The sequence below is a fragment of the Mauremys reevesii genome, linkage group 2 (genome assembly GCF_016161935.1).
Source record: "Mauremys reevesii isolate NIE-2019 linkage group 2, ASM1616193v1, whole genome shotgun sequence".
Classification (NCBI taxonomy): Eukaryota; Metazoa; Chordata; order Testudines; family Geoemydidae; genus Mauremys; species Mauremys reevesii.
The window spans coordinates 159,413,884-159,440,477 of record NC_052624.1 but is presented as its reverse complement, the minus strand read 5'-3'; the positions used below and the strand labels follow the sequence as shown (position 1 = coordinate 159,440,477).

At 44.2% G+C, this 26,594-nt stretch overlaps 1 protein-coding gene and 1 long non-coding RNA gene across 6 annotated transcripts in view; both read right to left on the bottom strand.

Annotated features, from left to right (window-relative positions):
• Positions 1 to 201: 201 nt before the first annotated feature.
• On the bottom strand, positions 202 to 16,461 carry ASH2L (ASH2 like, histone lysine methyltransferase complex subunit). 4 transcript variants are annotated; one of them, XM_039522790.1, is made up of 17 exons: positions 16,299 to 16,460; positions 15,563 to 15,632; positions 13,134 to 13,279; positions 11,501 to 11,589; positions 10,951 to 11,045; positions 10,613 to 10,708; positions 10,294 to 10,389; positions 9,050 to 9,125; positions 7,944 to 7,961; positions 6,303 to 6,396; positions 5,578 to 5,795; positions 5,230 to 5,397; positions 4,432 to 4,625; positions 3,371 to 3,463; positions 2,768 to 2,866; positions 2,179 to 2,238; positions 202 to 852 (listed from the first exon to the last, which is right to left on the bottom strand). In XM_039522790.1, the coding sequence occupies exons 1-17, from the start codon at positions 16,424 to 16,426 to the stop codon at positions 745 to 747; spliced, it is 1,848 nt and encodes a 615-aa protein (XP_039378724.1). In that variant the 5' UTR covers positions 16,427 to 16,460; the 3' UTR covers positions 202 to 744. The 4 variants fall into 4 exon arrangements, with proteins under 4 accessions (XP_039378724.1, XP_039378726.1, XP_039378725.1 ...); XM_039522792.1 differs by lacking the exon at positions 10,294 to 10,389 and having other exon boundaries at positions 16,299 to 16,461; XM_039522791.1 differs by lacking the exon at positions 7,944 to 7,961.
• A 2,494-nt stretch (positions 16,462 to 18,955) lies between these two features.
• LOC120398139 overlaps positions 18,956 to 26,594 on the bottom strand; it is a 32,093-nt gene continuing 24,454 nt past the window's right edge. For both annotated transcript variants that reach the window (XR_005594201.1, XR_005594202.1), the window contains exons 2-5: positions 25,446 to 26,093; positions 25,227 to 25,356; positions 22,424 to 22,591; positions 18,956 to 20,746 (exon numbers count right to left, since the gene is read on the bottom strand). This is a non-coding gene — a long non-coding RNA (uncharacterized LOC120398139). The remainder of the gene's footprint in view (positions 20,747 to 22,423; positions 22,592 to 25,226; positions 25,357 to 25,445; positions 26,094 to 26,594) is intronic.

Sequence of the window (26,594 nt, the reverse complement as noted above, 5' to 3'; positions counted from 1 at the left end):
CAGTTGCCCAGTTCTTGGGACTAAGTGGATGTGTACACTGACTCAGCCTTAAGGTAAGGATGTTGCACTGTTTCCTACAATGCCTGCAGCCTGGAGAAAGCAGGGTCAAGCTAAGAGCATATCACAAACCTCCATAGCATAGGTGGTGTGCCAGATCAAGGCTCTCAAGTCTTTAGCCATAAACCAGACAAAGGCTGTAAGAAGCTTGGGGAAAGGTTTTATTTTAAACTGGTTACCAGTTAATATAAAAATTGCAATCTCTCCCCCATAACTTCAGTTTTACATAGTACTTTTGGTACAGCAAAATCCCTTTGTATGGAAGCTGTTTACAGTTTTAAAAATCCTTCAACACAGCTGCTTCTACTAACCTGTGTTAAGGTATTTGGCTACAACTGCTCAATTGAAATGTATGATGAAGCAGGGCTGTGTGGCTATTGCCCACTCCAGGTGCAGTGACTAATCTGGATATTAAATGAAGTTGATATATGATCAAATACTCACTCTAGAAGACACATATATTGTGCTACTCAGTGGTAACAAGTCAGTGGCAGAGGTTGGGTTTTCAAAATATAGCGTACACCCCCAATAACCCAAACCCTCTATAAATACTTGCCAGTTAGGTAGCAGCTGAGCCTGGTTCATCCTTTACAAAAGTAGTGATGGTTCAGAAACTGATGTTGCAATTCTCTAGAAATAAACCATGTTTGTCCAGTGTTTAAGAAATCAATATATACAGCATCTCCTCTAAGGCTCCCATGGTGGGCTTCGTCTTCCATCAACTTCTGTCTCCACATGATACAGGACATCTGCCAGTGTGTGCTCTACAACAGCACCCCAGCCCATGTCGCTCATCTGTTGGGAAGGGGAAGAGAAGAGGTTACAGCAGCCCTGCTTTAATTACTTGGGGTGCAGAACACAGCTTAGCACTGTGCTGTTTTCTATCACTTCTCTGATGGGAAATGGGTTAACTTCAGTATAAAGTCACCTTACTTCTGTCACACAAGTCTTTGTGTATACAGCAATGGGCAAAACTGCCTTCAAGGAATGTTTTCTGCTAGAATATACCCTATGGAAAAGGCAATACTCAAACTACCAGAGTCTTGCACTAAGTAATGAAATGCACATACAGGGCTTTCACCCACTCCAATCTAGCTCATCCCTGTATTTTAATACCTGTTAAGGAAGTTGGTTAAGGATAATTAAGAAGATTTATTGGAAAACACACTTAAATCCCCCACCACGCAATACGGTTGGCAAGCCTACACTCTTTTCAAAGTAGAGAACTGGTGGACCAAGGAAAGTTCAAGGAATAGGTGATGCAATACCTTCCATTTGTGAGTGGGGTCATATGTTCACAGATGGAACACTGGAGTTGACAGAGTCTCTAGAGCAGTCTAAGGCAATGCTTCAGAGGCAAAATGCTTCTTTTTACCCTCCCCAATATTTTTAGACGCAACCTTAACGCTTAAAGACACAGGTCTGATCCAGTCTAGCAATTCCTAGGCTAGATGCTTCAATATAAGGGACTGGAGGAAGATGTGGGATAATGTGACCCCTAAGCATGTTTTTTGAAAGATTTACTTCAGTTCAAACAGCAAGTAATTCATGTTAGCCAAGTAAATGTTCAATCCCTCTTTGAATGTTTCTAACTTGCTCTCAATAGAGTCTGCAATACAGGGTAATGGGAAAGATTAAGACTGCCACTTGACTTTAGATTTTTTCCCCTAATTTTACTTCTGGTAAATATATTGGAGGTGAAGAGGGCCTTGTTTTAGGAACTGCACTTCAAGCATATCACAGGATAAAAACAGTCCAAGGCTGCACATGTAAACTACAGGGAAATAGTTGGCAGGATCCGTCAAGTACCTCAAGCTAAGATGGTGCTTTTGGACTTTTAAAACCCAGTCTATTTTTCCCCTCAATAAAATGTTGCTCAAATACCCACCTTGGCAGGGTAGCTGTCCTAACAAAGTTAGCAGAAAGTTACTATTAATGCCTCTTTATACAGTCAGACCAGGTTCTCCTTGCCACCCTCCAAAAGAGAACAAGGTGACAACTGAGGGGTCCACTCAATCTTGAACTTTTGTTGATAGAATGGAGATACAAGAATTGAATTAAAAACCTATACCATGCTAACTGCACAAGAAAAAGCAGATGTAGTTATGAACTAGTACTTACGGGGCGGTAAGTGATGTCTCTTGGAGGGTATTTGAAGTATGGTCCAAAGTTTACTGAAACCTGTGACAGGGAGGTAGATATATTTAGCATCAGATGGACGTGCACAACACAAAGCAAAGTAATACTAAAAAACAGGTAGCGAGGGAAATTGCTCACTCAGCATTTAACAGGCTGGGTGGTTTCAGGTGACATGGAAAGCTATGATCTCATCCACCACAGGTAAGTGCTTTGCCTCAGCTTTATGGAGACTAGTGATACAACAGAACTAAAAAAGTTAAGAGTAGCTTCAAGTGGAGTCTCTTTATACATCTACTTGCTGCCCACAGTAGGCAGATGAGCTATTGCAAGAATACTCTAAAAGCACTAGGCCCACGTCGTTGGAATTAGCTTAGTTCTGTTCAACTCCCACCCTCCCCCTGCACATTTAGATGGTACACTGGCAGGGACCCTTTGTGTTGTGATTGCACATTGCCTAGTCAATGGGGTTCTGCTCCATTACTTGGCCACCTCTGCACTATCCCAACACAAATAATACACACCCTATCCCCCACGCACCACCAGCTGTAAATTTGCCTCAGTATGTACCTACCGTGCAGCCCTTATACAAAGAAATGGCAGGGAAATAAACACCTTCAAAAATCTCTTTAAAGGCAACTCCTTGGCTGACACCATTTTTATAGAAGATTATCTGCAAAACAGAAACAGTAAGGCATTCATGCTTTACTGCTTTACTGACTAGCCCTACATTATTTGTAGTCACCCTCCTCTCATCCCCCACCCCCCAATTTGTTGGTTTATGCATTTAGGCTTTATGCTCTGAAAGCAACAATCTGTTTCATTTTGCAAGATGCCTCGTGCATTTGTAACTGAAAAATAAGTCAGTCTTTAAAGTCTTGCATTCCACAAAATGTAACTAGCTGCAGTGTTTTATTACAGGTCAAAGAAGGTGTAACCCAAGCTGCATTACTTGCTTATTCAAGTCTGTATAAGCCTAACAGAGACCATCCAACTTGACATCCTTGTAAAAGTGTGTGATAAGATTCAAATAAACGAACACCAAGAATCTTAAGTGAAAATCTATAAAGGAATGTAGAGTGAACCTGTTCAATACATTTGTGGTGCTCTGTCGTTCTCTATGGATTTCTAAAGTGTCTGGTCTCAAGTTTCCACCTGCTCCCAACATCCAACTTACTTGGCTTCCAGGAGTTTGCTTTAGGCTCTTCTCTGCTTTATCCACAAAGTCCTTCTCTTCAAAATACAAGTAACTTTTGAACTTGATCAAAGCCTAAAAAAGGTAAGCAACAGAGCCAGGCTGCAAGACATTCACACCATTACTTTTTGTAATATAGTTAATGGTAACCAGATGCGATAGGACTGGTTAGTACCCAAGGCCCTGACAACTGGAGACCCAGATATATCAATGTCTGATCACCAATGACAAATGAGGCTCCATTAAGTATGAAATCAGATTTCTGAACTAGTCCCATCTGCAGCACTGAATGGAATCCCCTACCCAAGTTAATGGAACCAAGACATGGATGTGCATTACTAAATAACCAGGAGGCAGTCAAGCTCTTCCTCTCCCCATCTCTTGCTCATCTGACCCTCGCTTGCAGTGTCTGGAATTCAGGTAAGGACTATTGTTTACGTAAGGCAATTGGGGCTTTTAAGACTAGTCCTCTAGACCTTCACACCATGCTACTTCCTTAGTCAGTGGTAAGAGTTAACACACCATCATTTGCCTCCCATTCCGTTAGAGCAGGGATCAACCACCTTTCAGAAGTGCTGTGCCGAATCTTCATTTATTCACTCTAATTTAAGGTTTCGCGTGCCAGTAATAGATCTTAACGTTTTTAGAAGGTCTCTTTCTATAAGTCTATAATATATAACTAAACTATTGTTGTACGTAAAGTAAATAAGGCTTTTAAAATATTTAAGAAGCTTCATTTAAAATTAAATTAAAATGCAGAGCCCCCCGGACTGGTGGCCAGGACCTGGGCAATGTGAGTGCCACTGAAAATCAGCTCATGTGCCAACTTCGGCACCCGTGCCATAGGTTGCCTACCCCTGCATTAGAGGGACTCCAGTTCATCATAGAGCCTGGGCTACTGCAAGACTGAGGTTTGGACAAGCCCAGTTTCCACTGTGGGTTACTACACATTCAAGTGTGGGGCCCTGTTTATCATAGCCAAGGTCTGGTATAGTTAAACAAACTGAGACCAGCTAGGCACAGCCTAGAGGAATCCAGCTTACCTTATCTTTATAGGTATCAGGCAGTGACTTTGCTGTCTCTGTATCTTCAGGAAGACTGATATAAAACCCCAGTACATCTCCTTGCCCATAGCCAGCTGAATAGTGTTTGCCTATGGACTGATGAAACTTTGTTCCTTTCTTGCTGCGCCAGGAGTAACTGAACTTGTCATAGCCTAGGGGAGCCTGCAGGTTCCCTGTAGAAAACCAGATGTCAGACCTGGAAGCACGAGATCCTTTTCTTCAGGACCTTGCATGAATGTACTGTCTCTAAAAGCAGCTAGGTTTACCAGGCACTAACATCTAATCCTACATGAAACGCAGATTTTTCCCATCCAGGCTACATATTTCTGTGTGTTTCAGTGCAAAGTTTTCCACTAAATACTGAAAATATTTACTTCATAAATATTCATGACACACCTGCTGTTAGCTCTTAAAACTATGGCGCAGACTGCTGAACTGGGCTAGAAAGAGTTAATAAACTCTAAAGTGATTAGCGAGGCCCAGCCAGCACCAGTGAGGCCAAGAGTCTGCAGGACTAATCTGTACTCAAGCAGGAAACTAGGCACTATGACTCACTACACAATACTCCAAAGGGTTTGCAGCAGTCCTGCTCCAATCACATTCTCAGAAAAATATACTTAAGGGTTCTAGCACTTCCAGAACCAACCAACATCGATTTCCTCTCTAGAGTTAGTACTGAGGCTTATTGTTCAGGGGTCTGAGCTACTCAAAATGCAGGGAATGAAAACCGGAGCAAGCAGCTTTGCTTTCCTAAGGGGTCTTCAGCAATTACTTTACCTAGTGGCTGTGACCAGCCAAGTCTGGCAGCTGTGTCTGGAGGCATCTCATCCACAGATATCTCAAAGTACCAGTCTCCCTTCCGCACCCCATGCGAGGCTCGTACCATGGAGTATCCTTTCTCTCCGATAACGGTCAGTCTGTCATCAGAGATCTTTAGCTGAGGTGCTACAGAAGTTAGAAAGACAGATGCAATTTGTAATTAACAAGCAGGTGAGTGAACAGATCAAAGACTGCGATGCTCAATTTAACATCCATGTCTGTTTCCCAGCATAATTATGTTTACTAACTGAGACAGTGAGGTTACAGAGAAGATCCCCCACATGGGGAGCTGGCTATCCAGCATACCTCGGTCATGCAATGCTAGGAGGACTCGTTCATATAGACATGCTCTGTAGAGATCTCCAGGAATAGGTTTTCCTGCCCAGCAGTCTAGCTCCAGTTTCTCTGGGTCAGGCGCATGGGGGTCAGGCTCAGCCAGAATGTAACGATATCCATCTTTATTAAAGGGGTGCTCCAGAGGGTAACCATGAGGTGGCAGGCGCTGAGCAGAAAACAAAGGGTCACTGGAAGAAGCACAAGGAAAAATGTTAGCATTGACTTCAGCATAATTGCCAGGAACCACACCCATAAACTGCTAGAGACACCAACAACATTCTAACCATTTCCTTAAGCAAAGCCACCCTTCAAATACTTCCCCACCTTTTACAAAGACATGTAGATGACAACAGCATCCCACCACTGATGAGCTTAAGTGGTGCTCAAAGTGACAGTTTCTAAAACAGGTGGGCATATAGTCACATACAGGATGGTCTACAGCTTAGCGTGAGGACAGATTATATCAAAATGTTAGTTTGAATTGTGGGAGATTAACGTTTATAACAAGGTTGCACCCTATTCATTTCTAAATAGCATGTGCAGAACTGCGTCAAAGATGGGAGGCACTTATTCTGTCGTTAAGGAAGACCAGCCTCATAACCCTGGCCAATACAAGAGTGTTCCCTATATTTTCCTGTACTTTGTCCATCTGCCACTGTTAAATTACTTCACTTAGCCTGTGTCTTTCTAATTACCTTCTGGTTTTCTTGGCTGTTCCTGTGGTCCCTCCATCTTGCTGTTTGCGTTTTGCTCCTCTTCCTTTCCCACTACCTCCTGCTGGAATGCCCCCTTTGGAGAGAAATCACCACAAATCCACATCAGCTAGTGCTTTATATGCAATGGTTGGTGATACAGGGAATCTGTGAGAGCAGAAACTCCATGTGTGTCACTATCAAAAATGGCTTCATTAAACAAAAAACAAACTTATATAGAAGTTTGACATTGACACCATTCAGAGAAAACTAATCTAGCAAAAGATAAAATTTATCTGCAGTCTCTAATCAGTTTTAAGAAAAATGTGTGAATAATAAAGTCAGTTTATCAAAACTCACTTAACAGGAGGAAACGCCACAATTTTATTACGTGAATTATAAATCTTTACTTGCTCATAGTTTTCTTTTCAAATGGTATCATTTGTATATTTAGTTTGAGAGCAAATGTTGACACACTTTCATGGAAGTTCCAAACACACAAGGACAACAAAGGATTTAATTTGTTTTTGCAGAAGTAACCCCCGCTCCCAAAGTCAACTTTTTCTCATTTTAAGCAGACTGTCAGTTGTCTCAATGATTTACAATATGCTTGCGATACACTTTGACACACAATATCTGCTTCAGCAGTAAGCACTTAACATTAAGTTCAATATATAAAATGAAATACACCAAAATGGGGAAAATAAAAAGCAATAAAAGGTGTTTCTCTGCAGTTTTTCCAAAATTGTTTTTTTGCAATGTAAATATTAAGAGCAAGGCATTTCATGTTATTATTAATGTCTTCAACACTAGTTTCATCAAACTGCAGGGTAAGACAAAACAGAACATCTAACACCAGAATTATGCCAAATTAGTGTCCAACTCCTTTAATGTATTTGATAAACCAAATTACTTTGAACCTGTATTGAATATACTATTATCTAAAGTGATAAAATACATCACATCCCTCTGAGGAAAAATATAGCTTACTTATAGTACCGACCTAAAAATGAAAGAATACACGATTTTGCTGTGCTGCAGTGAAACACCTTTAACAACTGCATAGTGTACTGTAACTAAAAAAGTAGCAAGCTTTTAAATTATCAGCATACCTGTTGCAGTATAAGTGATTGAGACCTTGGAGGGATATCATATTCTGCACAAACATGAACTGATCTAAACTGCACTTGTTTGCATCAACACTGCAGATTACTAACACTGTAGTTTGTCATAGTAGGTTTATAAATCACAAAACTAAAGCTACCCCAGCATGTCTGAATTTTATCTGATCAATAGCACAGTGTAAATTTTGTGCTTGTGTTTAATACACCAATTCTTCAGAAGCCAGTTATTTGATACTAAACCGAAGTTCAGAATGTAACTGAAATTGAATCCTACATGAGAGAAATTAAAGTGAAAGGGACACTTTGTATCAGTCATGTGAGGCAGAATATGACAATTTAAAAGCTTCTAACTGCTAAACATTAAAAACTGGAATTACTGTTTCATATTAAATATTACTGCAATCATTTTAGGACACACTTTAGATTTTTAATTCACTTTAGCTTCTAAGACAATTGAGCAAAAAGCTTTTCCAAACCACAACAATACTTAAGTTTTAGAAGCTGAAAGGTAAATATTCACCTCCCAAAGAGGCTCCACCTGCAAGGACAGAAGTGGCACCATGTATTTGTCAAATTTTAATAACTAAAGGAAAACATAACCAGTGCATGAAATGGAGACAATATACACTTCAGAGATCTGCAATGATGGACAGGTGCACAATTATTATTTTTTTTTTTTAAAAAAGAGAACCATTTCAGGTTAGGCACTAGATAATGCACAGTCGTAGGGTTACTGAGAAATGGTTTAACACCATGCACAACCAGCAATTTTTTGTGGCTAGTTTATATTAGGTACAAGTAAAAAGTTTGCCTCACACACAAACGCTATCTCTGCACTTTGAGCAAGGGGAGTGACTCACAGCTTGCACAGACATTCTCATGCTAGGTGGAGGAGAGCTAGCGTGGGTATAAATAGTTGTGTAGCTGTGGCAACATGGGACGCAGCAGTGGAATACAAACCCACCTGAACCCAGTGGACAGCTGAGCCATGCTGCCGCAGCCACGAGTACACGTTGGCAAGCGGGTGATCACTCCTCTAGCTCATAGTATGGGCAGAGCCGAAGAGATTACTCCATCCACACGGTCATTCCTCTAAGGGGGAAGAGCACTAAGCTGCAAGTGAGCATTACATGGAAATGTATAATTGAATAAAGCTTCCCAAGTGCTCCTGAAATCTCAGGATGAGGAAAATGGGAAGTTTGCGTGATAATGTTCTGTCACAATTAAAAATCAACATTTTGGGGTTGGACAGGGAAAGAGGAAGGCAAACTCTGTTTTCAGTCAAGGTATCAGTTTTTAAACACAGCTGTCTTGCAAGCACATGTGTACTACTATGGTATGATCAGCTGTCTAAAAGTGTGATCATCTTACGCATCTGTGATAGGGTAAAGCCTAATTTATATCACTACAGAAAAACAAGACAGATTTAAATTTTGGCTCAATAAATTCTGGAAATAGCAGTTCTGAGACTATTTACATACAGGCAAATAGATGTTTAATTTTTATTAAGCTGTAAACGTTAAAGTTAATATAACAGAGGATGTGCTCAGCTGTAGGACTTTGAGAAAATGTGAAATACTTCCAAATATTCAGCACATTTTCTTTTAGTAAAATTAAAGAACTTGCCATTTAAGCTTCCACTAGTAGATACAGCATTGCTCTGCTTCTGGTTATCGTATGCTGGACCAATATTAGCAAGGTCCTGAAAGAAAAACTCAGTTTAACAATATTAGAGATTTATGGGCAGGTTAGTACTTACCACTTGTTCTGAGAGTGTCTGTCTGGTTCAAAATCTGAGCAAGAAGTTTTTAGTCTTGAGGATTTCCAAGAATTGAAGTGCTATTGAAATTTTGGCAGCATGGGCATAAAACAACAAGTTCAGAGTAGAAGTCTTACATCTAATACCCTGGGATGATTATGTTTTTTCTAGTTCTAAAAAAAGGACCCAAACTACACAGCCACAGTCCCCTGTGGGTCAAGCTCTTACCATTTTTATTTGTGCTAAGAAACAGTCACATAGCGTCAGAAGTTACCAATCTCTGGGATTGTGCACCATGTATGTCATATAAACAGCTAGGAATAAATTAGTAGAGATTTTAAGTCTTCCTATATGCTAGACTATGCTGGCTGAGGGACATGCCTTTTAAAAATGGAGGCAAGATTCCTGCATGCATTTTGAGTGAGTCACAACAAAAAGGATGAGGAGAACAACAGGATAGTCTCCATTGCTAAAGGCAGGACTCTGTTTCAATTACACCATAACATTACCAGAAAAGCATTAAGAATGGGTATTTTTGATGCCATCAGAGAGTGCAACAAGGGCCATAAAAACAGAGAGACCTTCTAAAAGCCCTTGCACATACCAGAAAATAAAGCATTAGCACCCAACAATAGTAGATTATCACGCATCCTTTCTGGAATTATTGCCAAATCATGCAACTGAGTTTGGCCAGGCAGCTGGTGGGTGGAATTCCCAACATTCCCATATTCTTTTGACTTGAATGTTTCTCCAGCAGAGTTGGAACAGCAGCACAGCACAACTGCACAGAATGTGCTAAAAAGGACAAACAATTGGAATGTGTATCAGAAAAAGTTAACTAGGTCTCTGGGATTAAATTCCTGGGGGTCTTCAGTTTCTTACTGTAAATACATTGTCAAACAGCAGGCAACATGCATACATTCCAAATGTGTACTTAAATATGCATTGTTACGTTTATAAACACACCTTTCATTCAATGCACATTCATGTACCACAATCTTTGGCAATGCAATATGAAGTCCTAATGCTCAAATGCTCTTAATATTAGTTACATCGAGTCATGAGAACCATGGTGCAGAAGGGAGAACTTTCCCCCGCCTCAATCACGTACCTGATCTAGTAGCCCAAACTTTGGATAATCATCCTCTGGATCTTTACTACCTGGGTCTGGATGCTCTTTCACCAAGAACACATCCCTTTCTTTACACTGAAATATGGGAGTTAGAAACACCTTCAGAAGACCAAGTCATGCCCAAGAATAACTGTGTAAAATTTACAGTAGATACACACCACAAAGTAAGAAGTCACAGGGACAATATTAAAGTCTGAACTATTTTTCTAGTTCAATTCTAATTATCAAATAAGACTATCAGAAAGCAGCTTGATCATTAACAAAGATCCTCTGCAAATTTAAACTTTTTGTTACTTACCATTGTTTTTACAATGTTATTTGGCCAAGTCATTTTTCCAGGTCTCTGTCTAGTTGTCATACACTCCCAGTACTTGTCAATAAATGGTATAATATCCTATTTTAAAAAAAGTTAATAAAATGAGGCCTTAAAACAGTTATATGATAAGAGTTAAAATTACTTTATTAAGCCAACATATCTTAAAACACCATATCATACACATTATAATTGACCTATCACAGCTGGTGAAACTTACAGTTCATACTGTCAATTTTTGTCTGAACTTGTGGATCTAGGCAATTCCTTTTTTGTCAAGTCATAAGTCACGTTCAGATGTAACTGTCTAATTATATCTGTACCTTGTCTTTTGAGAACATGGTTTTTGGGTGCTCATCTTGTGTCCTTGACTGCCACGTCAAGTTGGCCAGAGCACTAAGGCACATTTCCTTCAGATCTTAAAAACAAAACACAAATATACCAAAACTACAGTTACATCCTTGATGATGAAGGTCAAGTGTATTTATATATAACAATAAGGTTGGTAAATACTAAGAACACAGCAGATCTAAGCTTAGATGAACTTCCATTAGTTGGCTTCGAATCTACAATATCCTGAGTTTTGGAAACGGAGATGCTAGAGTGAGTTATGTGCTCATAAAACGAGGAACCTTGGCTGAAGGCAAGAATTCTACCAAGCTAATTCATTTGCACAGTGGCATCCTCCAGGTCTAGAGAAGTCAGCTCTCCAGCAGGCTGTGTTGCAGTGAGCACCGCAAATCTTCACCAGACCCACAGACAGACTTTAACCAGCTATAGGACAAAGGTCACACAGGACCATTCCATCCCCAACAAAGATTCAAAGAGGGAAAGAAAATCAAGCTTTTGTAGTAAGTGTTTGTTTTTACTTACTTGCTTGTTTTCTTAGAAAGTATGTGTTCCCGCTGTGATGACAGACATTGCAATGGAAACTGTAGTTGGTCATGAAAGGCAGACATGACCTATGAAAAAGCAAAATCATTTGACACTATCCACAGCTTTTCCATTACATCAGAAAAAGAAAATGATTACTCTTTCTTCATTAAAAAATTCCCCCACACACATTCACTGATGTTTTCATCAGATCTGGTAACTCATTTTATCTATAGAAAACTTCCCCATAAACCACTAACCAAGTCCATTTTAAAACTAATTTTTATTTCACACACATTAAAGTGACCTTTAAAAAGATTTCCATTTGATATTTGAGGTGTCTAGGGACTTACTTTCCATTTACAGTGTCTCTCTACTTTTTTGCTCTTCTGTCAGCAAATATAAAACTAGCCAACTCTCTCCTCCCTCCCCCCAACCCCTTTTTAAGTCAGTTTCACATTTGTCTCATGCAATAGCCCAAGGCTGCAAATACTTCAGGAAAATGTCTAAATGCAAACAAAGATTTTTCATTGAACTGAAAGAAAAATATAAACACTGTGTTATGTAAAACTGTTTTATTATTGTTTACATAACTCTCGGTGTGCTAGACTCTATACAAACAAAATAGGAAGACAAGGTCTTTTCCCCCAGAGAATTTACATTCTAAATATTTCCATTTTTGTTTAAACAAAACAAAACTTAGATTTAGCACTTCCTCTACCTGGCAGCATCTTTTCAAAATGTATTGATTTGACTGAGTTTAGGATCTGAATCTTTTAATAAAGAAAATTCTTCACTCCATCACCTTTGTGATGTAAAAAAATGTTCAGAATCTCACGTAATGACATACAGCAGAACCCCAGAGTTATGAACACTTCGAGAATAGTGATTGTTCATAAATCTGAAATCTTAACAAAACTTTATGGTTGCTCTTTCAAAAGTTTACAACTGAACATTGTCTAAATACAACTTTTAAACTTAACTGCCGAAGAAAAATGCTGCTTTTAACTATCTTAAATTTAAAAGTACAGAAAGTTTCCTTGCCATGTCCTTTTAAAAAACAAAAAAAACCCACAAAAACAAAAAAAAACTACTTAAAAAGGGATAATTTAACACCGTACTGTACAGTATTTGCTTTTTCTTTTTGATCTCTGCTGCCTGATTGCGTGCTTCTGGTTCCAAATTGAGGCGTGTGGTTGACTGGTCAGTTCGTAACTCTGAGGTTCTACTGTGTGTGTTACTTTCCTTAGGTCTGCTTCACTAAGCTTTTTAACTTTTTGAAATCTGAGAGTGCATATGGTTGTTATGTTTGCCTTAACTGGGAATTTCCTTGATTTTTAGTGAGTGCACTGATACAAAAATTAGCCCTGAACAACCCAAGTTCTAAGTTAACTGTGCTTTTTGGAGACCTCCCTCAGCTGGAATCAGAAGCATTTCACAAGCAAGTATACCGTTCCTTGGTTGGAGTTTGTTCTTAAAAAACAAACCACTATTTTACAGTGAAGAAGTTCAATAGAATTTAGAGTAAATTCTGGAAGATACAAAAATGCTATGGTGCTGAGGGGCCATAAGTACTGATATATGAACAGAAGAACAGATTATCTGCAGAGTACTAAAGAGAGTTATTACATACGTAGTATCAATGCCAAAGGTGTCTGCTGTGAACCACTTTGTACAAATCCCGCACTGCAGTTCTATCTCTCCAAGCTGTCGCCCATTCTCTTCATCCACTGAACCTGTCTGAGTGTCCAAGACTTCAGAACTGTCCCCAGCACCTTCCTGCAATCATAGCAGCATTAACAGGTCTGGACTTGATTAAACAGTGCGCCAAGAACAATCCCATGTCCATCAAGTCATATTTTGTCCATTACAGTCCCCTGTAGAGATTGCTAAAGTTAAAAGGATCAAAAGATTTCTCCTCATTTCTTCAAAATGCCAATAGTTGAGGTACAACTCTGCTGTGAATGGGTTTAACTACTGGATGGTGTCAGACAACAGAGACAGCCACACAAGCATCTCCATGGAAACAGGTGACAATTTTAGCTGCTGAATCAAGAATTGGCTTTTGCATAGGTGAGCAATATAGCATGGTAAGTTAAGGGAGGGGAGATTTAGAGATGAATAAAAGCCAAAATGAGAAAAAACTCTCTCTCTGGACTCGAGGAGTATGTTTCATTTTTCATATACAGCAATGGCTTTTAAAAAGTAACTTTTTGAAATTTCAGTCTGAATTTCTTTACATTGTTCGCAGTTCCAGCATTTTCATTCCATCACTAGTCTGAATCCAGCTGTACCTGAGCCAATATGTAACTTTAGTCTTTCAAGGCCTCTGACATTTCATGCTTTGCCAGGCTGCTGATAGCTAATAACATTTTACTGACGCCTCAGGGAAAGTATTTTTAATTATGTTTCCCCTTTTCTGTGCTAATCATCAGTGAATAAAGGCCCATTATACTAGTAAAGACCATAAAAAGTTTTCTGCAAGCATCTTTATGACAGTTTCCTCCCAAAGTAATAAGTGAATCAGGCCAGGTGTACTAAGCTTTTGTTGTTGTTAAGTACCAAAAGAACATTTAAAAAAAACAAGCTTTAGGTTTGACCACCGGAGAAAATATATTGGGCAAGATTTTCTGTCACCCGACACTTTGTGTATCTATTTACATCTGGGTAGAGACTGTAAGATGCTACCCAGTAAGAATGTGCCACACACTGAGGAAATTTACACTACAAACGTTTGCACACATTTTTAATATTTTTTTGCACTGGCTCTGCCAACATTGGACTCTATAGATAGGACCCTACCAAATTCACAGCCATGAAAAATGTGCCACGGACTGTGAAATCTGGTCTTTTGTGTGATCTTCCCTGTGAAATCTGTATAGTATAAGGTAAAACCAACATTTCTCAAATTGGGGATCCTGACCCAAAAGGGAGTTGCAAAGGGGGGGTGGTGGTATTGCCACCCTTACTTCTGTGCTGCCTGGGTGCCCAGCTCTGAAGGCAGCGCCCTGCCAGCAGCAGTTCAGAAGTAAGGGTGGTGATACCATGCCACCCTTACTTCTGTGCTGCTGCTTTCAGAGCAGGGTAGCTGGAGAGTGGCAGCTGCTGACTGAGAGCCCAGCTCTGCAGGCAGCAGAGCAGAGGTAAAGTGGCAATACCATACCATGCCATCCTTACTGCTGCGGGTGCCTTCAGAGCTTGGCTCCCAGCCAGCAGCCGTTGCTCTCTGGCTGCCCAGCTCTGAAGGCAGCACTGCTACCACCAGCAGCACAGAAGTAAAGTTAGCAGTACCGACTGCACAGCCCCCCCCACTCCCCCACAATAACCTTGTGACACCCCTGCCCTCCGGAACTCCTTTTTGGGTCAGGACCCCTACAATTACAACACCATGACATTTCAGATTTAAATAGCTGAAATAATGAAATTTATGATTTTTAAATTCTATGACTGTGAAATTGACCAAAATGGACTATGAATTTGGCAGGGCCCTATCTATAGACAACGCACAGGCACCTACTAAATTCTCTATTCTTATTCTGAGCAAGCACGCAGAAAAATACATACAAATTTTCCTTTGGTAGGCCAGACCTTACACCAGTTGTATAATTTTACTCCTGCTTTGCATAGGTGTTAATGACTCCCCAACCTGCCAGGTCTATGTCCAGCCCATGGAAATATTTTGTGCTTTACGTACAATTGATTCAGTTCATTCGTGGGGCAACCCCTCTGGGATTAATGAAAACACCTCAGGGATGAGCGCACAGGTGACCCACATGCGTGGTCTGACAGGTTACACACAGAGGCTTTCTGGCGCAGTGAGCCAGATCCAGACTGCAGGGCATGCACACAAGCAACGTGCCACAGGCAACACACTGCTATGCCTCCTTTGTAATGTGGCAATGCTAAAGGCCCACATCAGAGCTCAGACGCTCCTTGTGCCAACTGCTGCACAAACACAGGAAACAATGGCCCCTGCCCCGCAGGGATTCCCCCCACCCGCTGGGGACTTGGTGCCAGCACCCCACGGAGCTGCCCCTCCCCGGCCCTGCAGAACTCACGTACCAGGGGATCCTTCCCATTAGAGGACTCGGTCTCCAAGCCAGCGGTGACATCGACCAGGGTAGTGTCCCCCCTGCATGGACAGGAGAGAGAGAGAGGGTGAGAAGCCCCCGGGGAAACCAGGGGCCCCGCTCCGGGGGGGCAGCGCCCCGCCTCCCCGCTCCGGGGCTCTGCAGGGGCAGCGCCCAGGGGAACCGGGGCCCGCTGCCCGGGGGCTCTGCAGGGGCAGCGCCCGGGGAACCAGGGGCCCTGCCCGGGGCTCTGCAGGGGCAGCGCCCGGGGAACTGGGGCCCCGCTCCGGGGGCTCTGCAGGGGCAGCGCCCGGGGAACCAGGGCCCCGCTCCCGGGGCTCTGCAGGGGCAGCGCCCGGGGAACCAGGGGCCCCCGCTCCCGGGGCGCTCTGCAGGGGCAGCGCCCGGGAACCAGGGGCCCTGCTCCGGGGGCTCTGCAGGGGCAGCGCCCGGGAACCAGGGCCCCGCTCCGGGGGCTCTGCAGGAGCAGCGCCCGGGGAACCAGGGGCCCTGCTCCGGGGCTCTGCAGGGGCAGCGCCCGGGAACCAGGGGCCCTGCTCCGGGGCACTGCAGGGGGCAGCGCCCGGGGCAACCGGGGGCCCCGCTCCGGGGGGGGGCTCTGCAGGGGGCAGCGCCCGGGGGAACCGGGGGCCCCGCTCCGGGGGGGGGCTCTGCAGGGGGCAGCGCCCGGGGGAACCGGGGGCTCCCATCCACTCCCCCGGCCTCACCCGGTCTCGGAGTCCCCGGCGCCCTGCTCAGGGGGTCCCGGGGGGTCCCCGGCCGCGGCCTCCGGCGCCGCCACCTCCCCCTCCTCCGGCGCCGGCGCCGCGGTTGCTCCCGCCGCCGCCGCCGCCATCTTCCTCCCGCGCAGTCGCACCAAACTCTCGCCTAGACTCTCGCGAGATTTCCCTTCCCTTCCATAAAGGGGCGATGCTAGCGCCGGGTCCCACCACGGACGGGTAGCGTCCTGCAGCGCAGTGACATCAGCGGGCCTTGCCGTGACCTCACCGTGTCACACCATGACATCAGCCCACTGCGGTGCAGTGACCTCACTGTGATGTGCCGTGCCATGACATCAGCGTGCTGCGCTGCATGCCTCCCCGCTGTGCGGTGAATCAACATACTGCGCCGCGGTATCATGCCAGCACGGTGCTGATGTCATACTGCTAGGCTGTGACCTCACCAGGCTCCCAGGAATCTATCCCCTGAAGAGAAGTGGTTCTGCCAAAAGGCCAGCTGGTGACCTGAGATTGCTGCAACTCATAGAATATCAGGGTTGGAAGGGACCTCAGGAGGTCACCTAGTCCAACCCCCTGCTCAAAGCAGGACCAACACCAACTAACTCATCTGTTTGTTTTGTCTCCATTAAAATTCATCAGTATCACTATTACTTTGTCCTCCCTTAGTTTGCTTCCCCTCCAGCTGCCGCAGTAGCACCTTTCCTCAAACTAAAGCTTTTAAACTCTGAAGAAGGGATATGCCTGTCTGTCCATACCTACCACAATGGGGTTTTGAGCCTTGATTTGAGACCTATATCAGGGTTCTCAACCTTTTTCTTTATGAGGCCCCCACAACATGCTATAACACTCCACGGTCCAGGTGTGCCACAACAACGGGCTTTCTGCATATAAAAACTAGGGCTGGTGTTAGGGGGTAGCAAGCAGGACAATTGCCCAGAGACCCACGCCACAGGGGGCCCCGCAAAGCTAACTTGCCCAGGCTTCGGCTTCAGCTCCAGGTGGCAGGGTTCAGGGCCCCAGGTTTCAGCCCCATGTGGTGGGGCTTCAGCTTTCTGCTCTGGGCCTCAGCAAGTCTTGACGGCCCCCCTGCAACCTGCTCATGGCCTCCCGGGGGCCCCAGACTCCTGGTTGAGAACCACTGGCTTATAGAAACTACTTTAATACAGGTAAGATTTCTCTCAGCTACTAATCTAATAGAGGGAAGTGGTTCACAGATGCACTTGCCAGACCCTGGCAGTGTAATTACTACTTCTAAAGTATCAGAGGGGTAGTCGTGTTAGTCTGGATCTGTAAAAGCAGCAAAGAGTCCTGTGGCACCTTATAGACTATTCACCCACGAAAGCTCATGCTCCAATACATCTGTTAGTCTATAAGGTGCCACAGGACTCTTTACTGCTTTTACTTCTAAAGTAACTTTCATCTTCAAAGCACTGCACAGACATTAACTCACAGACAATGGGGCTCTCACTGAAGTCAATGTCAATACTCCCATTAATGTGAGAGGGACGAAGGCCTTCACCATCACAGCATCCCTGTGAAATACTATCCCTATCTTACAGGGGGAGAAACTGAGGCACAGCGAGGCAAAGTGACTTGCCCAGGGTCACATAATGATTCATTGACAGGCCCAAGAGAAGAGCTCTGCTGTTCTCGGCTCCTGTTCTTGTGCCCAGATCACCAGCCTTCAGTAGCCTCTCAGACATCTCCAAAAGGAATATGAATCTTTTCTCAAAAGTTTGCAATATTTTCCAACAGAGAGGTAAGAGCCCTGTGATTGAATGAGCCTGAGACATCAAAGGAGAAGTTCCCATCCATTCAATGAGGCCCTTTGAAGTGCTATGTGATTGGTTTAAAACATGGAACATTAAAGGAAGAAATAACAGCATCAACCTTGTCATTAACTGCACATCCAAATGGGCAAGAGTTGGACAAATGCCCTCCCCAACTCAATATGCACAGACCCTGTCCTACTTCCAGTGCCTTCGAATGACCCATCTCTATGCCAGGTACACTGGCTAGTGATCCTGGCTAGGTGTGTGGCCAATTAGGGATTCATTAATATTCCATCCTATTCATGTTCTTACACTGCACCCATCACCATGGTCTCTTCAGCATTTGTCTTATTTAAACATTTAAGCCTCCAAATGTCATGCTGAGCTAATTGACTATACAACCTTGCATTCTTGTTTCTGTCAGCCTTGTCTATGCCATGTTGTCCTGATGCCTCTTGTCCCTTTTCCGGTTGTAAAGTACTTGGGGCCTGGACTGTCCTTTTCTTTTATGTTTGTATCTTCCTCTGTACAATGACACCCTGCATCATGACAGGGGCCTTAGAGTGCTACTGTAATACAAACAGTGACAAATGTCCAATTTACCAAAGAAACCAAGGTCTCCCTGGTATTAGGACCCATCTGCTCCCCTTGATTATATAAATGTTTGGGGCTCAGACAGACAAAAAGCAGGAAGAAATAGGCTGGTACAGAAGCAAATGCCATGTTATCATCCCATATACTTTCTGTTATTTAGAGCTCAGATCAGCACTTCTATTACTTTGCTTGGGCTCTTTCTCAATTTAACGGTATCACTAACATACTTATCACCTTGGTATCTGAACACTGATAGCTAAGATGAGATTGTCACATATACTAACTGACAAATAGAAATGGCACAATCTGGATAAAGGTTGAGGCAAATATGCTCATTTATTAAAAGGGGAGGGAAGGATCATCTAGAGGAATCTTAACCAAATTTAGGGAAAGATTTTTAAAAATGGTTTACTCCTGTTAGACTCCTAAATGCAGACTTAGATACCAAACTCAATTAGTGGGAGCTGACCTGTATAATCAGGTTATTTCTGTGGATGCCTAGATATGTACTCCGGAGCTTTACTTTGGGCACCCATTATTGCAAATCTTGGCCTCCTTCTCTGACTGTACTTGTTGTCCAATGACACCTACGTATTTCAATGATGAGAGCCGTAAGAAGCCATAAAATGAGGGCAGAGTTGTGGCGAGCAGTCCTTGCCGGGATGCTGGTGGACCCTTCCCTCTGTCTCTCTCAACAGAGTGCACTAGTTCCTACAAAATGCTGGGCTCAGTAGGAATCACCGGGTGAAATACTACGGCCAGGGTTATGTAGGAGGCCTAGATGATCATGAATTTGGGAAGTCTACATAAATAGTAACTAATAACAGAAGACAAAGCAAATGCCTTCCTTGGCCAGGGAGGAAATAAAAGGGATTGTAACAATGCCCTGGAGCTGCTTTCTTGGGGTGGAGTTCTCATCCTGGGGAGCTGCTGTCCAGCCCGTCGGTGCTGAAAATCTCTCCTTTAATTTACCTCTAATGGCATCTTTCCATCTCTCGTGCCCCCAGACACAGACCAACTCCATCCCCTTCCTGCCTTTCCTTCCTCAGGCCCCTGTCCAGTTTCCTGATCTTCTCTCAGCTCCCGCACCTCCTTCCCATCCATCTCCTGCATCACCACACTGAGGAGAGCTCACTGCTAGTCCAGTCATCTCCCTCGGTCATGCAGGGTATGTCAACACTGCACCTGGGGAGGCCTCCAGGCCTGGATCCCTGCTAGCAGAGCTTGTGTAGATGTTATGGCTCGGGCTGGAGTGGCGGCTCTCAAGCCTGGAGAGGGGACATCCCACATAGCCAAGCCGGAGCCTTACAGCAGAGCAGTGGAACTCAGGCAGGGAAATCCTTCTGCCTCACCCGCAGTGAATCAGTTCTGTCCCATAAGAGGCTGGGAAGTTGAAGTTGCGGGTTTCAGATGTGGCAATCTTGTGGGCTTGAGTCTCTCCAAGACCTTTTGGCTCTGGCACTGCAGGAGTATGCACAATTCTTCTCACCCACACCTCTGCTCACACCAAAAACTCTCCATCCGGGTGGATTATTCCATCATTGTCCAGAATGGGGTTTCTTGCACCTTCCTTTGAAGTATTTGGTACTGGTGGTGTTGGAGACAAGACTGAAAGGACCATTCCTATGATCTGACTGAGTTTTACACATGTGCTGGGAATTGAGGTACATTGCCTGCATTAGAGTGTAGCATTTTGCCCGAGTTGAGTTTAATGATTCTGTTTTCCTCAGAGTGAAAGCAGGCTTTCAAGATCAGTCTGTTCTAAGTTAAAATTCTCTTGGCTTTAAGCGCTTTTAAAGGCATCAATATTTTGAACACTTCAGAAGGAAGAAACAAAAATGTTCTTTTCATTTTCTTAAGTGGCTGTGGGACCATAACTGGACTCTTTGATCCTGAGCTAGAGACAGAGCGGATCCTTGATGTCCTGAGCATGTGCAGAGTTATGTGGGGAGGAGGAGTACATGCATTTGGTATTCTGCTATGCTTCCAGCTCCACCCAGAGCCATTTCAATGGGTGCTGGGTCAGATACCAATAAAAATCATGTATCAAGAATCAGTCGCATTTTCATCCTAAAATGGCAATATGGATCATCTGTTTGAAGTAACTGATTTATAACAAACTCCTGCTAGCAAGACTAACAGGAGAGTTTAAGAGATATCAATCTCCCCCTTTACTTTATCTTAAAGCTCCCTGTACTCTCCTATTTGTTGCTTTTCCTGCTACAACCCTACCCTTTTGCCCCTTTGCTGGGTAAGTTACAACAGTTTACCCTCATGTTAAATTCATATTCACATGAACTTACTAATGTGCAACTTACAGCTCCTCTGAATTCAGTGCTATGAGCTATATACTATCATTAACATAGACCAAACTACTTCTATTTTAATACTAACTTCTAGTTTAAACTACTATTTTAATAGGCAGCAGGTTTAAAACAAACAAAAGGAAGTATTTCTTCACACAACACGCAGTCAGCCTGTGGAACTCCTTGCCAGAGGATGTTGTGAAGGCCAAGACTATAACAGGGTTCAAAAAAGAACTAGATAAGTTCCTGGAGAATAGATCCATCAACTGCTATTATAGCCAGGATGGGCAGGGATGGTGTCCCTAGTTTCTGTTTACCAGAAGCTGGGAATGGGCGACAGGGGATGGATCCCTTGAGGATTCCCTGTTCTGTTCATTCCCTCTGGGGCACCTGGCATTGGGCACTGTTGGAAGACAGGACACTGGGCTAGATGGACCTTTGGTCTGGCCCAGTATGGCTGTTCTTATGTTATTCTGAGCTTTATACATAGATGAATATATTTTAAGTCTACACAACAAAAGGCCATAGAATTTCAGTGATTCCAGTATCAAGCCCATAACTTGGGGTTGAACTACTGCATTTTTTTTAGAAAGACATCCAGTCTTGACTTAAAGACTTTTAAGTGATAAAGAATCCAGCCATTCCAGTAATGGTCTCACCAATGCGGTATACAAAGCTAATACTCCTTCCCTATTCCTATTTGAAATTCCCCATCTTATGTTGCATTAGCACTATTAGCAATAGCATGACCCTGGGAGATCATGTACCATGACCCCCCAAATCCTTTTCAGAGTCACTGCTTTCCAGGGTACTTCCCCACCCCATTCTTTAATTGAGACCTACATTCTTTGTTCCTTGATATTTGACTTTGCATTTGCCTGTATTAACTCACTGCTGTGCAAATGAGCCCGGTGTACCAAGTAATCCAAGTCAGTCTGTAGAGCTGACCTAGCCTCATCATTAGTTGCCACTCTACCAATTTGTGTATCATCTGAAAACTTTATCAGCAATTATTTTAAATTTCCTTCCAGATCATTGATAAAGATATTGAATAGCATTGCGCTAAGAACAGATCCCTGTGGGAATGCACCACAAGCACCTCCTTTGGATGATGATTCCTCACTCACAATTGCCTTATAAGATCAACCAGTTAGCTGGATTTTAATCTGTCATCTGAGCTATCCTGATTGTATATAGTGCTCATACTGGGCAGGTCTAAATCAAATGCTTTATAGAAGTTTTTCCATGTCAGCCCAATTACCTTTATCAATTAAACTTGTAATTGCATAAAAATTATATTGAGTTTAGCTGACCAGACCTATTTTCCATACAGCTGTGCTGGTTGGTATTAATTATGCTACCACTTTCTAATTCTTTACTGACTGAGTCTTGTATCAGCCTTTCCATGATTTTACCCAGGATCAACGTCAGGTTAACTCACCTATAGTTACCTGGTTCATCTTGATAGATGGGAATAACTGCGGTGACAATATGGACAGTGTGTTTCACAAGATGGGGAAAATATAGCTCCACTTCATCCCAGATAATGCATGCTGGGGAAAAGTTAACAGCAGTGGAGAGAGCTGGAATCTTGTATGTTAACTTCATGCTGGGGAGAAATGGAAAATAGTTTTAAGAGACCTTTCTCTGGGAAAAAGACAGTAAGGGAAACAGAAGGTTTACTTCTCTGGCCGCTGGGTGGCAGTAGGAACCCATGTCAGAGGCCAGCTCATGGGGACATGCTTGGAAGGAGAAAGATGAATGCTAGAAAGCAATGTAATACAAAACGTTCCCAGAGATAACAGCCCTGCATTTGCATTAGGGAAAATGAATCCATGAATAACAACAACTCTGCTTAAGTAAAGGGAAACATGCAAACAATACTGCCACAAAACGTCCAAGCTTAAAATGTCTGTAGCAGACAGACATCTTTCTACGACTCCTTAGTGGCAGTGGACCCCAGAAATACCTTACCTTTGCGATTTTAGACCCAGAGTAACATTTAAAAAGCATGTGATGTGACTTAGGAGCCTAACCCCCACTGAATTTAAAGTAAGCTCCTAAGGCCCAGAGCCACAAGGGTTTTTAGGCTCCTAACTCCTATTGATTTCCACTGGAGCTCAAGTGCCCATGTCACTTTTGAAAATAGGACTTAGGTGCTTTTTAAAATGTTCACATGTGGCTATATTTGAAACTGCTCCTTAAACAGCCTTGAAACCCACAAAGTTGAACCTGCTTATGTCAGGGCTGAATGTTTCAGTATACGTATATGCACTCAGGGATAAGCAAGAGGGATACATTGAAAAAAAAAGGGTTCTGTTTCAATAGAGCTACTGATCTGTGTTGGACAAGTTCTACCATTTCTTTCAAACCTTACGCCTGGCTGATCTCACAGTTGGTTGGACAGACGTGCGCTGCATTAAACAAACTAAAAGCAAAACATAGCGTAAGTGACAGAACTTGCTTTCCAGGCACTCACTGATTTCCAACACTTCCTCAGAGCAGAGCTTTTCCAGCCTATTCTGCATTATCTGATCATCAGGGTAGCAGCTTCCCTTTTAATTATTACTAATTCTTCCCTACAACACCTAAGGCACATTTAAAAAAAATGGATTTACTTCATTTTGCATTTAGATTTACTTCTATTCCATCTGAGTCAGTTTAACTATTGCCAATCCTGCCTTAAACATACATTCCTTCCTGTGTGCAGGCACAATGGCTGGCCCAAAGAGTCTACACTCTGAGAGTGATTCCAACATCTTCCTCTGTGAGGAACCCCAGAGGGCAGCATAAGGCAATTGCTCTCTCATAAAGGGATAGGTTTCCTCTTCCCTTCTAGTCGATGAGTGCAGTGTGTGAAGACACTGGGAGGGATGGTGAAACAGCCTGGGCTGCACGGATACACTAAAAAGGAGTATCGTCATCAAAGCTGAATGAGACTGTAGCATCCAAAGTTCATGGCTGACAGAAGGACCTGGGTGCCAGCAAGACAGCTGCTGCAAAAGCAAAAGGAGGTGGCTGTGGTCAGGGGCGGCTCTACAAATCACGCTGCCCCAAGCAGCGCGGAGCGCTGCGCCGCCCTTCCCCCAGTCCCCCCGGCGCCCCCCCCCCCGGCATCGGCTGGGGAGGAGGCGGCATTGGGCTCCGTGCCGCCCCGCCCCACTCTCTGTGGCCACGGCACCGGGGCCGGACCCGCCGCCGGCCTGCGCGCGCCGCCGGGGAGCGGCGGGAGCAGCGGGCGCCGACGGAAGGCGGGACGCAGGCATGCGGCAGCAGCAGGTCCGCGTCCGCGCTCCTCCGCAGGCTGCCCGGCCCCGGGGCGCGCTGCCGCACCGAGCCAAATGACGCCCCAGGATGCCCCAGCGCCCCCCCCGGCCTGGCCCCGCCCCTGGCTGTGGTAATGGCAGCAAAAGGGAATACTGGGAATGTTTGCCTGCCTTTCAGCAAGGTGGACTCCAGTTGGATCCATCACAACTCATGGGCCCAAGGACCTTTCCCCATCCATGGCTGGCCAAGAGATAGTGGCCTCACAATGGACTTCCATGCCTTTGCCATGCAATGCAATGCAGCCATCTGCCTTCTGACAGAGCCATAAAGTTTGGTCCCTTCTGGCCTAACCGGACCATATCATCTGGTCTCCTGTATACCACAGGACACTAAACCCCACCCAGCCACAGCACACCAACCACAACAACCTGAATTAGACCAAAATATTACAGCCCTCAGGAGACTAAACTGTTGTATGACACAGGCAGAGAGTAGGAGGGACCGGGGTAACCCCTGCAATGGCAGGGAATTGGTTAAATTAGATATACCCAGATGATCTAAGCAGGGCAGGTCACTATGGTCCTATTGCACCCATGTTCAGATCTTGGTACTGGCTTCCTGTTCATTTGAGGGTGCCATGAAGCTGTTAGTGACAATCTGCGCTAAGCTGGCTGGGACACACTAACCCAGAGATGCCTCTCACTTTATATCCCATTGCAACAGCTAAGGTGAGCTGGGAGGCTCTTGGTCCCAGTACCGGGGGCTGAACTCTCCAGGGGCACTGGCAGGGATGTCTCATTAGGAGACCCTTTGCCTTTGTAACCCTCTCTCCTTGGTGGTCCCTGAAGCTGCATTCACAGCCTTCAGAACTTAGCATAATGGATCAAATTGACCTCTGTAAATGGGATTGTGCCAGGGATGAATCTGGACCATTGTTTGGGTTAGCCACCAATGAGCTTGTAGATGTCTTGCCTTACCTTGCAATCTGATGGGTGGGGCATCGTTGCTTCTAGTAATGACGACTGCGGCTCCTCTGCTGCCCATGGCAGACGCAAGGTCAGATGCAGGTTCCAGACACGTGGCATCATGTTGCCAAGGTGCGAGGCACTATGAAAGGAAACAAAGTAAACAAACCCGAGTGGATTGTGGATCAATGCTGGAACTTCCCTTCAAATCAAGAAGATGAAAGGATTTACTTTGAAGTTGATTGGACATTCAAGTGAGATCTGATGCATCAGAACAAGGATGGATTCTTTCATGTAGGGTGGAGGCGTATTGGCAGGGCTGCTGCCAATGACTGGCTAGGAGAACACCTCTGAGCACCAGAGAGGCTGGTGCCCTTCTTCCTAGAGTCACAGCTTCCTCCCCTCTGTCGGGAGGGGTTAGCGTTTGGTGGCCGGTCTTGCTGCTGCAGATCTCATTATGGTAGCTGGCTGGAGAATCCTTGAGGGTTATTAAATGAGGAGCAGGAAGCCAGGGCACTGGTCTGTTTCTTTGAGGAGAGGTGGGTTTCCAAGGGCACAGATTTGGTTAAAGCAGTGGCAGATGTTGGTTTCAGGGGCCAAGCTTGGTGGTGAAAGACCTGACCCAGGACGTAAGCTTCTTCTCCTGTTATGGATGGGCGTCTCCATTTATTTATGCTAGGTATGGCCCGCCTCACTGAGTGCCTCACAGTCTAGTGCATTTATCCTCACCACACCTCTGTGAGGAAGGAAGTGGTCTTGTCCTCATCGTATGGATAGAGCTGGGGCACAGACAGACTCAGCGACTTCCCATGGTCACAGGGGGAGTCTGCGGTGGAGCAGGAATCGACACATTCCCTCATGTCCCCTCCATCTGGAGAGCTGCAAGGCAAAGAATATTCCTCACCTACAGCAGCAATTGTGTCAAAGTACGACTGGATTAAGCAAACAAATGTTTTTATTCCATAGATTAGCAGCCAGTTTATGCCCGTCACAGGTGGTGGGGTGGGGGTGGAAATGACAAGACCAGATCCTGCTCTCAAATTTCCCCCAGAAGCTTCCACACAGGAAACCACCGGGTCCTTAAATGGAAACAGGATTGCTGGTTTATGGGCCCAAAATCCTTCAGGGAGTGGCAAATCCACAAGAGACCTCTGTATCCTAGAGCTTACCTTTGGAACTCTGAGTTAGCTGAAAGATCCATTGAATCACATGGAGCCAGACAGTTCCCTATAGCCCTTACACATGTATTATTCCATCAAGGCTAGGGACTAAATTACACTCATTATTGTCCTCTAATATACCTGCTTCAGATGGCATCGTACAATACATAAAAATTGTGCAGTAGGTAGATAGGATATAAAGATTTAGGAGCCTGATTTA